The sequence below is a fragment of the Poecilia latipinna genome, unplaced genomic scaffold (assembly GCF_001443285.1).
Source record: "Poecilia latipinna isolate Pla-1442-1.1 unplaced genomic scaffold, P_latipinna-1.0 Scaffold351, whole genome shotgun sequence".
Classification (NCBI taxonomy): Eukaryota; Metazoa; Chordata; class Actinopteri; order Cyprinodontiformes; family Poeciliidae; genus Poecilia; species Poecilia latipinna.
Genome location: NW_015112967.1, coordinates 479,220 through 491,614, shown reverse-complemented (window position 1 = coordinate 491,614; position 12,395 = coordinate 479,220). Strand labels below are relative to the sequence as shown.

The 12,395-nt window shown below is 40.7% G+C and overlaps 2 protein-coding genes across 3 annotated transcripts in view; one reads left to right on the top strand and one right to left on the bottom strand.

Annotated features, from left to right (window-relative positions):
* The window catches only part of drc1 (dynein regulatory complex subunit 1 homolog (Chlamydomonas)), a 10,727-nt gene extending 7,793 nt beyond the window's left edge, over window positions 1-2,934 (top strand). For both annotated transcript variants that reach the window (XM_015035941.1, XM_015035939.1), the window contains 6 exons: window positions 62-151; window positions 248-331; window positions 410-510; window positions 1,642-1,794; window positions 1,871-1,956; window positions 2,853-2,934. In XM_015035941.1, the coding sequence (XP_014891427.1) occupies window positions 62-151; window positions 248-331; window positions 410-510; window positions 1,642-1,794; window positions 1,871-1,956; window positions 2,853-2,869 (531 nt within the window). In that variant the 3' untranslated portion in view covers window positions 2,870-2,934. The remainder of the gene's footprint in view (window positions 1-61; window positions 152-247; window positions 332-409; window positions 511-1,641; window positions 1,795-1,870; window positions 1,957-2,852) is intronic.
* Window positions 2,935-5,634: 2,700 nt separating this feature from the next.
* Window positions 5,635-12,311, bottom strand: slc7a4 (solute carrier family 7 member 4). Its single transcript, XM_015035938.1, has 5 exons — window positions 12,163-12,311; window positions 8,743-9,807; window positions 7,937-8,643; window positions 7,709-7,817; window positions 5,635-6,118 (listed from the first exon to the last, which is right to left on the bottom strand). Exons 2-5 carry the CDS (start codon window positions 9,722-9,724, stop codon window positions 5,901-5,903), a joined length of 2,016 nt encoding a protein of 671 aa, XP_014891424.1. The 5' UTR covers window positions 9,725-9,807; window positions 12,163-12,311; the 3' UTR covers window positions 5,635-5,900.
* Window positions 12,312-12,395: the final 84 nt, after the last annotated feature.

The window sequence follows — 12,395 nt, the reverse complement described above, 5'->3', positions numbered from 1 at the left end:
AAAAAAAAAAGGCAAAACACAGACACGTTGAGCCGTAAATTTTCCCGGTTTTCCCGACCAGGACTTCTTGATTGAAGCCAAGATCCTGAAGCTTCTGGCTCCTCTGGTGACCCAGGAACAGACCGGAGTAAAGCTGGGATCCATCCTTTACGTAAGCGCACATTCGGCTGCTTCAAATCACTTTCAGCACAAATATTCCAGCCTGGCACAAAACGTGAACAAGAAGACATGCCGTCTTCTATTCTAGACTTTGGGTATTGACGAAAGGGATTTGCCTAAGTTGATGGATTTCCTGGTGAGTTACACGGATCAGCAGAATGAGCAGACCGGGGTGAGTTGCAGACGAAGAGCTCTGTGTGGGTTTTCTGCAGCATCGACTTTGCTGAAAACTATCTGTTGATTCTCCCAGGATTCACATAGTGCCAGCGTGACAAGCACTTCGTTGGATCTCATCCACCCCAACCACGTCCTTCGTGCTCTGAAAAGCTTTCTTGAGCAACAAAGTTTCAGGTAAGAACGCTGTAGCAACGTGGAGCTGTGCTAAACTGTTTTGACATATTAGAAATCGATCAGTCCCTGTCTGTCGAAGTTCCAACTGAAGGAGTTGTATATTAGATTAGTATAATCTTTCAATATTAGGGAGCTGTCTGTAGGAAAACGATCTGGATCGTTAACTGCAGCAAAAATGACTGACATTTTTAAAACGTTGAGTCACATTAAAAAAAAAAAGTTATTCCAATCAGACTTTTTCTAAGCAGTTCATCTCTTTACAATTCTGCACTATTACTTAAATACTTTCATATTTCAGGTTAGATCTTGGAGAATCTAAGATAAATTGTTTGGTTGAAGAGAGTCCTCTGACTGGAGTGTGAAGGAGCACATGGAAAACTTTAAAGGCAAATAAAGAACACTGAAAGCCAATATGGAGAGAAGCCAGGACTAATATTATGTGTTCCTGCATTTTAGGACCCCCGCTGCCCCCCCAGGGTGCAGCGGGGTTGCTGCACTCTGGGAGTCGAGACGTTACCAGCACTCATCAGTCAGTCAGAGATGGATTGTCGCATTGGACAGCCAGTTAGGAAAAGAATGGAATCTATTATTGTTATGTTGCACTGTTTAATCTCAACGAGAAAAAAGAAAAGAGAAGAAAACTATTTTTGCAGCTAAAGCAGTATTTTAAGATTCGAGCATGTAATCAACCTACTGAACAAAGAGACTAGTTTACATGAATCACTATTTCTAGTTTGGACTTTATCACAAATGACTATTTTGGAAGCATCCTGAATTTCCAAACATTGCAAATGAGATAATATTTAAAGGACATCTGCTGTGTATTGACAGGGATCAAAACGAGCAACGTTTGAACATAGAACGGCCATAAAAGCATCCACATCTTAAAGACTCAGGGATGCAATCTGTGTAGTGTAAGATGCCACTTTGACCAGATTGCATCCAGCTGGACCATTTTTAAAAAAAAAGATTTGAACTTAAACATGTATAAAAGTTCACGCCTGATGAGCTTGTATGCACTACAGCCATAAACTGCTTTGGAAACCCTCATCTTTTTATGACTGTTAGATGAAATCTCTGTTTTGCCTCATCAACAACATCCAGTGCCGTCATCTTCATGGTTTCTTTTAGGACGAGCTCAGCCCAGGAACTTTCCAGACTGTGGCTCGCACACGCGCGGGATTCTTCCGGGGATGAAGCGTATTGGAATAGCCTAGGCAACATCATCCCAGAGGACAGAGTTAAACTGTGGGATTCCACATTGAGAATGCTAAAGCAGTACCAGTAAGTGGCTTGTGCAGGTAGAAAACATGTCTTCATAACGAAGAATTTTGCGGGGATGTGTTTTTGTGTTTTCTAGCGGTGTGTTGACAGACGTCTCTCAGCTAACCCAGGAGCAGGAGCGTCTGAAGGACGAGAACACAGAGCTGCGCTTGGAAATCGACAGTATGTCTGCTGCTGTTTATTATACTTCACCTCCAGGAGGACGTGCTTGTTTAGTCTGTTTTTAGCACTGCTGTAAAGGTTGAAACATGGCCCCCACCCAGCTATACTGACATGTGGATGTGAATTCACATTTAAATCAAACTGTAAGGAGTTTAATATTCAGCTTTGGCGGTGATGGGAGAATAAGAGTTTACTTGATTTCTTTGTAACACAAGTGAGGAATAAACTTTCTGACCATAAACAAAGAAGTTATTGCATTCTACAAATGATCAGAGACACAATTAGAATGAAACATTTGGTTCGCCTACAAAATTTCAATATTTTCAATTCAAGGATGATTAATTTCAGGACAATGGGGTTATATTAAATTGAAAATGACAGCTCTGCATCTTCTTTTGTTAATAGTGTGACCGTTTCTTGGTGTTTATGAGTAGTTTTATTAAAAAAAAAAGTTTATCAATCTTTCACTCTGAATTAAAAACAATCCATGTGACTTAATGTTCTTCATTTGATTTATAATGTACAAAAAAAACCTAAGATTGAACAATATGTCATCACTGCAGTTTCAGTGTGACCAATGCTGATTCGGTAAAAAACCATTTGGTATACAATAATTGTTGGCTAATTTGTTTCAATAAACTCTTTGTTTTAGTAGAAACCCAAACAGATTACATAAAAAAAAAAAAGCTCAAAAAGCAGAAGTAACAATCCTAACATCACTGTCGTTCCTGGCAGTCTGCTAACCTCCCATAACGACCCTTTTAAAAAGGGTGTAACTAAGGCCCTATTGCAGTATTTGAGATTGGATTGAGACATCCCTTGTCGAAAGTGCTTTAAGATATTTAAAGCATGCCGTTTTAATGCCCTCCACTGACCCTGTGCATGTTCTCTCACAGATTACCTGAGGAAATGACATAATCGACATGAGTGGTGCATTGCTGTGAAGCTTATATTAAAACAAAGGACTTATTAACTGATGCTTTGTGTTGTTTTTCTGACATCTCAACTACATGAAGAAGGTAAAAAAGGTCTCGTCTTCAGCCTTCCACACAATATGCTATGTTTAAAGAATAACAAGGAAGATGCAAGTGGTGGTTCGACCTTGCTGTGTTAAATCGCTTGTGGCTGAGCTCTGAGATGTCAAGACACTAATAGAAATCAATTCTGTTTTCTTATTTCAAGATGCAGAAACAAAAAAAATCAAACCCCAAAGGTGTGAATGCGTTCAAGCGGACAATCCATTCATAATACATTGTGTTAATGCTACTAAACGGGGACAGTCACGGATGGCAAGTATCGGCTTTCAGGTCATGTGATCAGTTTCTCAAACAAACCTGCATGTGTGTGAAAGAACGGCCTGCAGCGCGGATGAATCACGTGGTTCTGAATACATAGCAGCTCATTCAACCTTGAGTGTCACACAAAGACGTAAGACGCAGTTGTCTGTTTCACTGCTGTCGGTAAAGAGTAGCAAGTGCTAGTTTCCATGGTAATGTGTTTCCATGATGCCTCAGTGCTTGTGTCCTGCATTCTGGTCTCCTTTCATATTAACCTCTGATTACTTTCTTACTGGGAAAATATCAACTTCACACGTAGCAGATGGTGTTGCAAAAAAGATACTGCCTTTACATTTTCTTTGGATAAGCTGAAGATTTTTAAACTTTGAATTTTCATGCTATACCTTGAGGTCAAATATGTTCTATGACTTTAGCATGTGGGAGCATGGAGGAGCTGCAGAGATTCCTAGCTCAGGTTGGAGGATCTGCTTATGGAAAAATACAATCATTGCACTCCACAAATCTCTTGAAGAGTGGTAAGAAAAAAGTTACAAAGATTATAAATAACTCTTCAAGGTTCCTTACTTGCTCCTTGTTATCTAAATATGTTCACTGAAGTCTTGATCTTATTTCCTGTGAATGACTTGAAACAAACCGGGAACACATAGCAACTCTTATGAAAATTATGCGATCAATCGATGTGATGTAAATTTTCATTCTCATCTATTAATAATGCACCAGTGTTTTTTTTTTAATGCTGCTTCAAAACATTTATTTATTTTTTGTCCTTTTTGCATTTTACACAAACATGACAGGAATCTGTGATTTTCATATGCTTATGCAGAGTACAATGACATTTAGGCGTAAGAAAAATCTAGTCGCTGATATTTGTGCATCGGGGCACAGAAGGAGAGAAAGAGTCGTGATAATGTTCAGCTTAAAAAAAGCACCACAGTATAAATATATCGTCACTAACGCTAACACCAAAAGCATTAGCTACGAAACAAAACTACCGGACAAATCTGTGCAAAGTTGTATAAAATTCTTACACCAAAATGCTTTCTACAATCTATATTTGGATTCTTTAGTTGAATGAACGAATGACGATTAGATATGGTTCTTTATCCATCAGGCAAATAAATAAACAAGTAAATCAGCTTTGGAGATAAGATGTGTAACATGTTTAAGGCCATTGGTTTCTATTGTAACATGCAAAAGCAAAGAGAAATCAATAACAATAGAGCTGACATATTTTTTTGGTGCTTCTACATATGTGATGTGACGTCAAATCGATGTCCACAAGTGCAAAAGTAAAGGGAATGTTGTCTCCGTGTCACGGGATTGTTCTCACATCTACGGCTTTTACTTATCTGGGTCAGGATGCAGACCGGCAACAGGGACTACTGCAAATCTGACGGATTACGGAGACAGAACGGGGGCATAATGCCCGCCTACCAATATTTATGCGCAAGGGATCCCTGTGAATAACTTTGTGCTTGTCCGTGCACTCATAGAACATGGAGACATGATCTCAGTTTTATGGGCTTTGACAAACAATGCTGGGCCAATTAGATAACAAGAAGAAGAAAAGGCTGCAGTGTGGAGAGGGATGGCTGGGAGAAAGGCTGATCACATGCTGGGGATCAGGGACACAAGAGAGGGTCATGGGATGAGATTTAAAAAATTAAGGAAGAAATGGAAGAGTCCAGGCAATTTAAAAGTAAATATCTTATAGAGACTAATGAAGCCACAAGTGTAAGTAAAGCATATGATGCAGGAGTATTGATGAATGATGATACAAACAGGTAATATTGAAACAGTTAAAAATCGGAATGGTGTTTATAGAAAAATAAGTATACATTAGATTTTATAGACTAGGAGATAAATAATGAGAAACTCCTTTATGCCTACGGGAGTGTTAAGAGGGCATACATTATTTAAATGAGAAATATTTAAACATATTTATGCAGCATGTATGGAAATTGGGAGGGGGGGAACAAAAGTCAAATTATGCAGTTCTTTGCCAAAATAACAAAAGAAAAAAAACATTTTAAAAAAATTGTAAATTATGAATTATTCCTTTCATCTACGGTATGCAGTAGAAAGAACATATCAAGTAAAAGAGCTAACATTTAGATTTCATAAGTGTTGCTCGTAGTTATACACAAACTGGTTTGTAAGTTAGGCTGGAAAGCAAGAAAATCAGATGTGAAACTGTACTCTTAGGGCTACAGCTTATAAGCACAACTCATACATTTCTTCTGAATGTTTTTATTCCTTTGAAATATGCCTAAATTCCCAGCTCCACTCTTAAAAGCTGAAACGTGAAAATTAAAACTCCTTAGTAACAACGCAAACACAGGATGAACACGGATCTCGACAAAGCCGGCAAGGCTGCAAGAAAAAAAAAAAAAAAAGCATGTTATGTTTCCAGGGCAGTGATAAATATCTATAGTGCATGTTTGATTCTTATAACATATATAAATGTGCTCAACAAAAAGACAGTGCCTCCCATCCTATCTTGTAGATACGTTAGCAGAGTAATGAGTACAGACTGTTGAGCGATACAGGGAGAGAGACACAGAAAGTACACTAATAATACAGTATGTGTGGGAGACAACAGACAAAAACCAGGCAGTAGTGATGATGACTCAGAATGGTCACACATTATCTCTTCCCAGCAGCCTCGGCGGCTGTCGGGGCAGCAGAAGAGCTGATTTGGTGCGCTGAGGTGACCACTTGGCCGTCGGGCTGAACGGACTGCACTGTTTCCACCAGGCTGCCGCTGGGTAGCACCACATAGCGGGCGGCCATGTCTTTGGGCTGCAGCTCCCTCAGTCCCTCTTTGCTGTGCCAGATCCCGTAGCCAAAATACACAAGGAGACCTGGGAACAGGGCAGTGGGAGACACGTCACTGGAAGTCATGAGAACACTGAGCACAGGTTTGAAGACAGACAACTTTGGACGTGATTGTTGTGTTGCCATCTGGAATTTCTTAGGTGTTAAATGAATAAGTAAATATGCTGTTACTGATGCCGTTGCAACGTTGATAAGAACCTAATCTTCTTAAAATGTCAAATAAAAAGCAAAAAACACAAGCTAACTTGCTCAACAATGCCAATTTAACAAATGTCTAACATGCTAACATTTGCAAATTCTCCATTAACTTTTCTTAATAGTTTTATCTGTACATTAGGAATAAACAGGACCATCTGTAACTTGTGTAAGTTCTGGTTTATGGTACTTGGACAGGCTTTAGTGGTACACAGAAAGGCACCACATTTTGGTTCTAATTACTTGCAAATGTAAATTATTTCACAGTAATGTGAAATAGTCAAAAAGAAGAGGTTTTCAACCATATGATTTGACCATGTTGACAAAGCTTTAAGCAAATGTAGTTAATCATCTTTCTGCAGTGACTCTCGACCCACTATTGGGCCATTAACTCCGTCTGATCATCGTCTATGTTCACACAAGACTGCCCTCAAAAGGAAAATATTCTCTGTTTCCTTTAAGTATAAAAAAATCTTTGTGCAATCTGTTCGTGTAACCATTAAGCGCATCAAGTTCACTGATCACAGACAGTGGAGGTTTTATGACACTGCTTTCTGGAGATAAGAGCCACATCACAATATGCTAACACGCGAGTGAGGTTCAGTATTTGTGAAGTGAGACAGTTGAGAGCACATTGCAGACAGTAAATTGATTTAGTAACCAATGATTGCACGTCATTGTTTTTGTTCTTTCAGTTTCAGATTTTACGTTCTAATGTTCCTGTACTTTACAAGTATTGCAATATGATGCCAGATAATGACCAGAGTTTCCTGTATGGAGCAGAGTAACATAATGTTGCTTCTCACCCAACTATTGTGGCACACTCCTGGTCCCTGACAGGGATGCTATACTTTTCTCCCGCTAAAAATAAATACAAATATGCCTGCTGCTTGGAAATATATAAATTTCTGAAAAACATTGTGTGAAAAGTAATGGAGTGATAACCATCATTCCTAGTGAGGTAACAATCCTGCTGCAGGCTAGCACATAGTCTACTACGCAGCTGAAACACCACAGACTCGGGGAGAGATTATTAGCCAATATCAGCTTGCTTATAATTATGTCTGTTGATAAAAACAAGAATGAAAAAAAGGTTGAAAATTCTGTATAAATCAGCATATAAAGCAAAAAGACAAATTTAGCAGGTAAGTCTTGTTTTGATTGATTTAGTTTTATATTTAAATCAATAGTGAACACATTTTATAGATAATAAAAAAATAGCAATCATTGTTACATTTTTTATTCTGCATTAGTAATAGTTATTTGAAACAGCAACAGTAAGCTTATTTATCACACATTTTTATATAATTATCTAAAAACAACGTTATCATGATACCAAACGTTCTCAAACATTTAAAGAGTACATTTTAAATATGATGTTTGAACATTCTTTGCAGCATTTGACGCTGATGTTATTTTACCTATAGCAATCCACACTGTAAATCGAATCCAGGTCAGGAGGCTTAGCTTCATCATCAGGAATACGTTGAAGAGAATACTGGCACCAGGAGTCAGTGGAACCAAAGGTACCTATGCAACAAGAAAACTGATCTCATTCTCTGGTCATAGGGAATACAGTTTCACTATATGTTGCCTTATATAAATAAATTGCATGCTGAATTTAATATACAGCATGTATGAAAGCTCACCTGGAATGTTTGGTTGTTTCTTTGCGGCTCATGAATCCATATAAGTGCCAGGCTAAGAACGTAAGCTAAGGTAAAAATTACCAGAAGCATTGTGAAACACCAGACTGGGAACTGTAGCTGTTCATTTCCAAACTCCAGCACAGCACAGAGGGAAACTGAGCTCACAATCAGGGTCATCACACAGAAAGCCACCACTTCGCCTGGTTCACAGTCTCCCAGCAGCCTGTCCAAGTAGGGTTCCCAGTAGGCCTTCAGGTGCCCCACCCCACGCCGCTCTCTCGTCCTCTGCCTCTCCACCAGCTGGAGTTTGTCGGAGAAGGACTCGTACTGCTTGGGCTCCTCGCTGTCTTCGGTTATGGTCTGTGACTCTGAGGGGGCAGGGGACACCTCTGCGTTGACGTTGGGAGATGTGGTGGTGGTGTCTTTGGAGTTGTTCTTCTCTGGTTGGAAGCGGAGCACGATAACACTCGCTGCCACGAAGGTGTACGCAAGGAGAGTCCCAATAGACAAGAACTGAACCAACGCCTCCAGGTCAAAGATCAAAGCCATGCAAGCCATAAGGATTCCAAACACCAGAATGGCATTGACGGGAACTTTGGTGACGGGATTGACCCTGGCGAAAATGGAGAAGAACAATCCGTCCTCTGCCATGGCGTACACAATCCGAGGAAGGGAGAAGAGATTGCAGAGAAGCACAGTGTTCATGGCTAATAAAAAAGAAAAAAAAATAGTATTTGTCAAAATACAGCACTGAAAAGTATATTGCATATTCATATTGTACTTTCTTTGCAAATGCTGATACTCACCACAGATGGATCCCACAGCCACAACAATTCCTGCCCAACTGTAGCCACGGCGAAAGAACGCGTCTGCCAGGGCTGAGTTAGGGTCCAGGGTACGCCAGGGTACAATCAATGTGAGCACGCAGGAGACCAGGATGTAGGCTGTCGCCGCAAGTCCAAGAGAGATAGCAGTGGCAATGGGAACAGCCTTCTGAGGATTCTTTGCCTCTTCGCTGGAGGAAGCAATCACATCAAAGCCCACGAAAGCATAGAAGCATGTGGCTGAACCTGCCAGGATCCCTGACATCCCGTAAGGCGCAAAGCCACCTTGCTCCTGGCTCCAGTTGGCAGGGTCGGCAAGCACAAAGCCGAAGACCAAGATGAAAGCAATGACACCCATGCTGATGGTGGAGAAGATGTGGTTCAGATAAGACGACACTTGAACTCCGAAGGAAATGAAGACAGAGGCAAATACAAGGATTCCTGCAGCCAGGAGGTCAGGGTAGTGGGCAAGGAAGGGCACATTCCACTGCATGATATGCGTTTCAGTGAAGTTCTGGATAGCGTGGTTAAAAATTGAGTCTAGATAGCCACTCCAGGCCCGTGCTACTGCAGCACCGCCAATCATATTTTCCAGAATGACATTCCAGCCAATGAGAAAGGCCCACATTTCTCCCACTGACACATAGGTAAACATATATGCAGATCCTGTTTTAGGGATGCGCGCTCCAAACTCTGCATAACAGAAGGCAGCCAGAAGAGAAGCGATACCTGCAAAAACAAAGGATATGATGACAGCTGGTCCTGCCGTGTCTTTAGCCACCGTTCCCGTCAGGACATAAAGGCCAGAGCCAACCATGCCACCGACACCCATCAGAGTCAGGTCCAGCGTGGAGAGGCAGCGCTTCAGGGAAGTCGCCATCATGTCACCGTCGAGTGTCTTGAGCCGGTTCAGCCTTTGACAAAGGCGCACAGCTGGTGCACAGCCCGTCGAACAAGTTGCCATGGCTACAGTGTTAGACAGGTCAGTGGAGTGGGGTGGGTGTTGTAGCTTTCAGACTGGATCCATTAACTACTTATGAAGATGACCTGCAAGACGAAAGAAATTCACACATTAGAACCAAAAAGAGTGGACGGTCTATGTTTTCAGGGCAAAACTGTATGCTCCACTTTAGGATCAAGATCAAGAAAATATAAAGAAAGCTTTTGAAATGTAAACTGTGCCGATTTTTTGTTTTTAGTCAAAATATCGTCTTCGCATCGCTAAATACGGTCCCCGTTTTCACAACTTTGGAAAGTATCATTGTTCCCAAGCAATAAATTTACCTAGATTGTTTTTAGAGAGACAACAAATGGCAACAGTTTAAAATGACCATTTATTCCATATGGATGATCCTCGAATTCACCATGAAAACGCTAATATGCAGCTTTCATTCTGATATTAGCTTTTAATTTGAATGCCATGCAAAAGCAACAAAGTTTGTCCTTGCAGGATCGCAGGTGGGCTGGTGGCCGTCCCCAGCACCCATTGAGCAAAAGGCGAGGTATACCACAGGCTGCACAGGGCGACATACACAAAGGACAAACAACCATGCACACAGACACACACCAGGACAATTTAGAGACACCATTTAACAGTCATATTAACAGTCATGACAGCTGCAACCTCAGGCACCTGTCCTGGACAGGTTGTAATGAAATGAAATTCCGCTGTGCTTCTGTATAATAACAATAAAGTCCGATTCTGGAGTTTTTGGATCGAGGGAGGAAGCTGGAGTGCCTGGAGAGAACCCACACATGCACAAGGAATGTAAACTCCAAGTTACATGATGTAACATTTGGAGACAAATCTGGGATTTAAGAGGCATTTTCTTATTGGGTGAATTTACTAGTGCAGTAATGGTGTTTGCAGTCAGTGCATGTGATCATAAAAAACATGAATTCCTGTTGGGGGTGTAGCTGTTGTTTGAAAACATTAGCTCATCTTAAAAGGTCTTTAAAGACAAAGCATTGTTAAGCAAGTTTTTCACCCAGGGACTGTCAGCTGCTCATAGGGGCATGATCAGCCTCAAAGGTCAGATCCAAAAAAAAAAAAAGGTAAAAAGTAAAGGTAATTTTATTTATATAGTACATTTTCAGCAACAAGGCAATACAAAGTGCTTTACAGGAATTAAAAGAAAATACAAACAAAAATAACAGACCAAAGGAAAGAGCAAAAGAAGAAAAATAATCTAACATTGATCTAAAGGTGCTCCTGTTCAGGGTTGCTAAATATCCTCTGGTCTAATTCCATTTCTGGGTTGGGAGAACAGGAGTCTAAAAATGTTGATCCAAAAGTGTCCTCTGGGCTTCTGGTCTCTGCGTCTAAATAGTGAGTACTCCACAGTTTCTAAATACTAGATACTCCTCTTCAGGGTTGCTAGATAAGTATAAGTAAGCATCCTCTGGTCTAATTTCTTTTCTGGGTTGGAAGAATAGGAGTCTAAAGTAGTTTGTAAGGTAGTTTTTCTGGATTCTTAAATATGTTCTAATCTCTGTTCTGGATCAAAGCCCCTATAGACAAAGATAACATACATTGTGAGGAGTAAATTTTCTGTTCACTTAGTGAATAAATATCAGCAGCAAAATGCTAAAAAAAAAATATGTCTGTGTAAATTAAATGTAAAGTCAACAACACTCATGGGTAGCCAGGTGCATTATGAACTTAACAGCTATACGCCTTCAATACATAACATTTTTATTCTGTCGAAACAATGGCCCCAAGTGTACTTGTTTATATCAGAAGCGCCGCTGTTATTATCATGGATTTTATACGTGTATTGTTTTATTTCCGCCTTTCCTGTATATGTTGAAAACAGAGGGACACACAGCGGATACAGACTCTTGCACTTCTCTCGCCGGTCCACGTCACCTAAAAGGCATCGCTCAGGTGTGAAACGATGACGATATAAATTAGATTTTCCCTCTTTGCTTAGTATGTTTATTCCTTGCATTAGTACCAATAAGGATTATTCGTCCGCTTGCGTCAAACCTCCAGCATCAACATCGGAACATCATCGGATTTCTGGCCTCGATAAACATATGGCGACAGCAGGATGCCTCCCTGATAATTACGTAACGCTTTATTCCCGACGAGAAACAGGAGCGCTGTCATAAAGTGGCAGTGCGTCGTGAAATTACGTCTATCAACGTCCTTCCTTGGCTAAAAGATGCGCCACACTACAGCGAATGAAACAAGCTTTGTTTTAAATGCCACATTAAAAATTTATAACAAAATGGAAAAGAGCGCAAAGTGAACCTCACTAGCTCTTTTCTGTTCCGCGCTGCTTTCCATACATGAGTCAGGTGTGACTGTTTGTTTGATTCCCACCCGCTCCTCCCCCCCCCCATTTTCATAAGAAGACAAACAAGGAGAAGCATCAGCAGAAACACAGACATGCATACCCTTGTTGCTTTGAGCCTGCCATCGTTGCTGCGACTCCTGAACGCAGCTCTGTCTCTCCGAAGTTACTCGGGCGCATCGTCTGGTGATGGAGCAGAAGGTGCACCGCTGTGGAATAAAACCACAACGAGCGCTGCCTGCGCTGCTTCTTAAAGGGACAGGCACCTTTTTTTTTTTTTTTTTTTTTTTTTTTTTTTTTTTTTTAAAAAAAAGGGGGGGGGTTCCCCACCGTGCC

Coding starts and splice junctions, on each gene's coding strand:
- slc7a4 (XM_015035938.1), bottom strand. CDS start 9,724: ATGGCAACTTGTTCGACGGGCTGTGCACCAGCTGTGCGCCTTTGTCAA. Junction 7,818..7,936: donor GAAACAACCAAACATTCCAG/GTGAGCTTTCAT, acceptor CTTGTTGCATAG/GTACCTTTGGTTCCACTGAC. Junction 6,119..7,708: donor TACAGTGTGGATTGCTATAG/GTAAAATAACAT, acceptor CCCTGTTCCCAG/GTCTCCTTGTGTATTTTGGC.